Below are 2,074 nucleotides of genomic sequence, written 5' to 3'. Positions count from 1 at the left end.
GTGTTCGGAGCGACAGCCATCTTCTCCTGTAACACAGGCTATACGCTGGTTGGTTCCCGGGTCAGAGAGTGCATGTCCAATGGCCTCTGGAGTGGATCTCAGGTCCAGTGTCTCGGTGAGAGAACCGGAACCAGCTAGAGACAGTTACAACCACATTTAACCAGTTCAATATCATTTTGTATTTCAAGCTATTTTCATAAAGAACCAGAATGTGGTGTTTAGTCAAACATTGTGTTTTATTAAGGCTATATGACCTCTTTATGACAAACAGAATATATCCCTGTATGCATATGTGACTGTATTCTTTGTCTCGCTCTGTTCTGTCCCTCCTCTCTAGCGGGTCACTGTGGTACCCCAGAGCCAATAGTGAATGGTCAGATCATAGGAGAGAACTATAACTACAGAGGTAGTGTGGTCTACCAGTGTAACCCGGGATTCAGACTCATCGGGGTGTCTGTACGAATCTGTGAACAGGACCACCGCTGGTCCGGACGTACCCCTGTCTGTGTCCGTAAGTACCCAGAGACAGTGGCTTTGGGTTTGGGTTGAACTAAAAAAATCAACCAGGCTTTTACAGAAATCCCAGTTGGAACATTCCCAGAATTAGGAGGAGAAAAGCAGGGACATTCCCAGAATTAGGAGGGAAAAGCAGGGACATTCCCAGAATTAGGAGGGAAAAGCAGGGACATTCCCAGAATTAGGAGGGATATTCCCACCTCAGCAGTAGGTCCCTAGTCCTATCCAGTGTTACTCATTACTCTATCGGTAGACCCTAGTCCTATCCAATGATACTCATTACTCTATAGGTAGACCTAGTCCTATCCAATGATACTCATTACTCTATAGGTAGACCCTAGTCCTATCCAATGATACTCATTACTCTATGTGTAGACCCGAGTCCTATCCAATGATACTCATTACTTATGTGTAGACCCTAGTCCTATCCAATGATACTCATTACTCTATAGGTAGACCCTAGTCCTATCCAATGATACTCATTACTCTATAGGTAACCCTAGTCCTATCCAATGATACTCATTACTCTATAGGTAGACCCTAGTCCTATCCAATGATACTCATTCCTCTATAGGTTAGACCCTAGTCCTATCCAATGATACTCATTACTCTATAGGTAGACCCTAGTCCTATCCAATGTACTCATTACTCTATGTGTAGACCCTAGTCCTATCCAATGATATTGATTTCTCTATAGGTAGAACCCTAGTCCTATCCAATGATACTCATTACTCTATAGGTAGACCCTAGTCCTATCCAATGATACTCATTACTCTATGTGTAGACCCTAGTCCTATCTAATGATACTCATTACTCTATAGGTAGACCCTGTCCTATCCAATGTTACTCATTACTCTATGTGTAGACCCTAGTCCTATCCAATGATATTGATTTCTCTATAGGTAGACCCTAGTCCTATCCAATGTTACTCATTACTCTATAGGTAGACCCTAGTCCTATCCAATGATACTCATTACTCTATAGGTAGACCCTAGTCCTATCCAATGATACTCTTACTCTATAGGTAGACCCTAGTCCTATCAATGATACTCATTTCCTCTATAGGTAGACCCTAGTCCTATCCAATGATACTCATTACTCTATAGGTAGACCCTAGTCCTATCCAATGATACTCATTACTCTATAGGTAGACCCTAGTCCTATCCAATGATACTCATTCCTCTATAGGTAGACCTAGTCCTATCCAATGATATTGATTTCTCTATAGGTAGACCTAGTCCTATCCAATGATACTCATTACTCTATAGGTAGACCCTAGTTCCTATCCAATGATACTCATCTCTATAGGTAGACCCTAGTCCTATCCAATGTTACTCATTACTCTATGTGTAGACCCTAGTCCTATCCAATGATATTGATTTCCTATAGGTAGACCCTAGTCCTATCCAATGTTACTAATTACTCTATAGGTAGACCCTAGTCCTATCCAAGATACTCATTACTCTATAGGTAGACCCTAGTCCTATCAATGATACTCATTCCTCTATAGGTAGACCCTAGTCCTATCCAATGATACTCATTACTCTATAGTAGACCC

The 2,074-nt window shown here is 41.7% G+C and overlaps 1 protein-coding gene across 1 annotated transcript in view; it reads left to right on the top strand.

Annotated features, from left to right (window-relative positions):
* The window catches only part of LOC139025885 (CUB and sushi domain-containing protein 1-like), a 10,903-nt gene that overhangs the window by 4,449 nt on the left and 4,380 nt on the right, over positions 1–2,074 (top strand). The window contains exons 3-4 of the mRNA XM_070441134.1: positions 38–115; positions 338–511. Of these exons, the coding sequence (XP_070297235.1) occupies positions 38–115; positions 338–511 (252 nt within the window). The remainder of the gene's footprint in view (positions 1–37; positions 116–337; positions 512–2,074) is intronic.

Source organism: Salvelinus sp. IW2-2015, unplaced genomic scaffold, assembly GCF_002910315.2.
Source record: "Salvelinus sp. IW2-2015 unplaced genomic scaffold, ASM291031v2 Un_scaffold3485, whole genome shotgun sequence".
NCBI classification, from domain to species: Eukaryota; Metazoa; Chordata; class Actinopteri; order Salmoniformes; family Salmonidae; genus Salvelinus; species Salvelinus sp. IW2-2015.
This window is presented reverse-complemented; position numbering and strand designations above follow the sequence as displayed.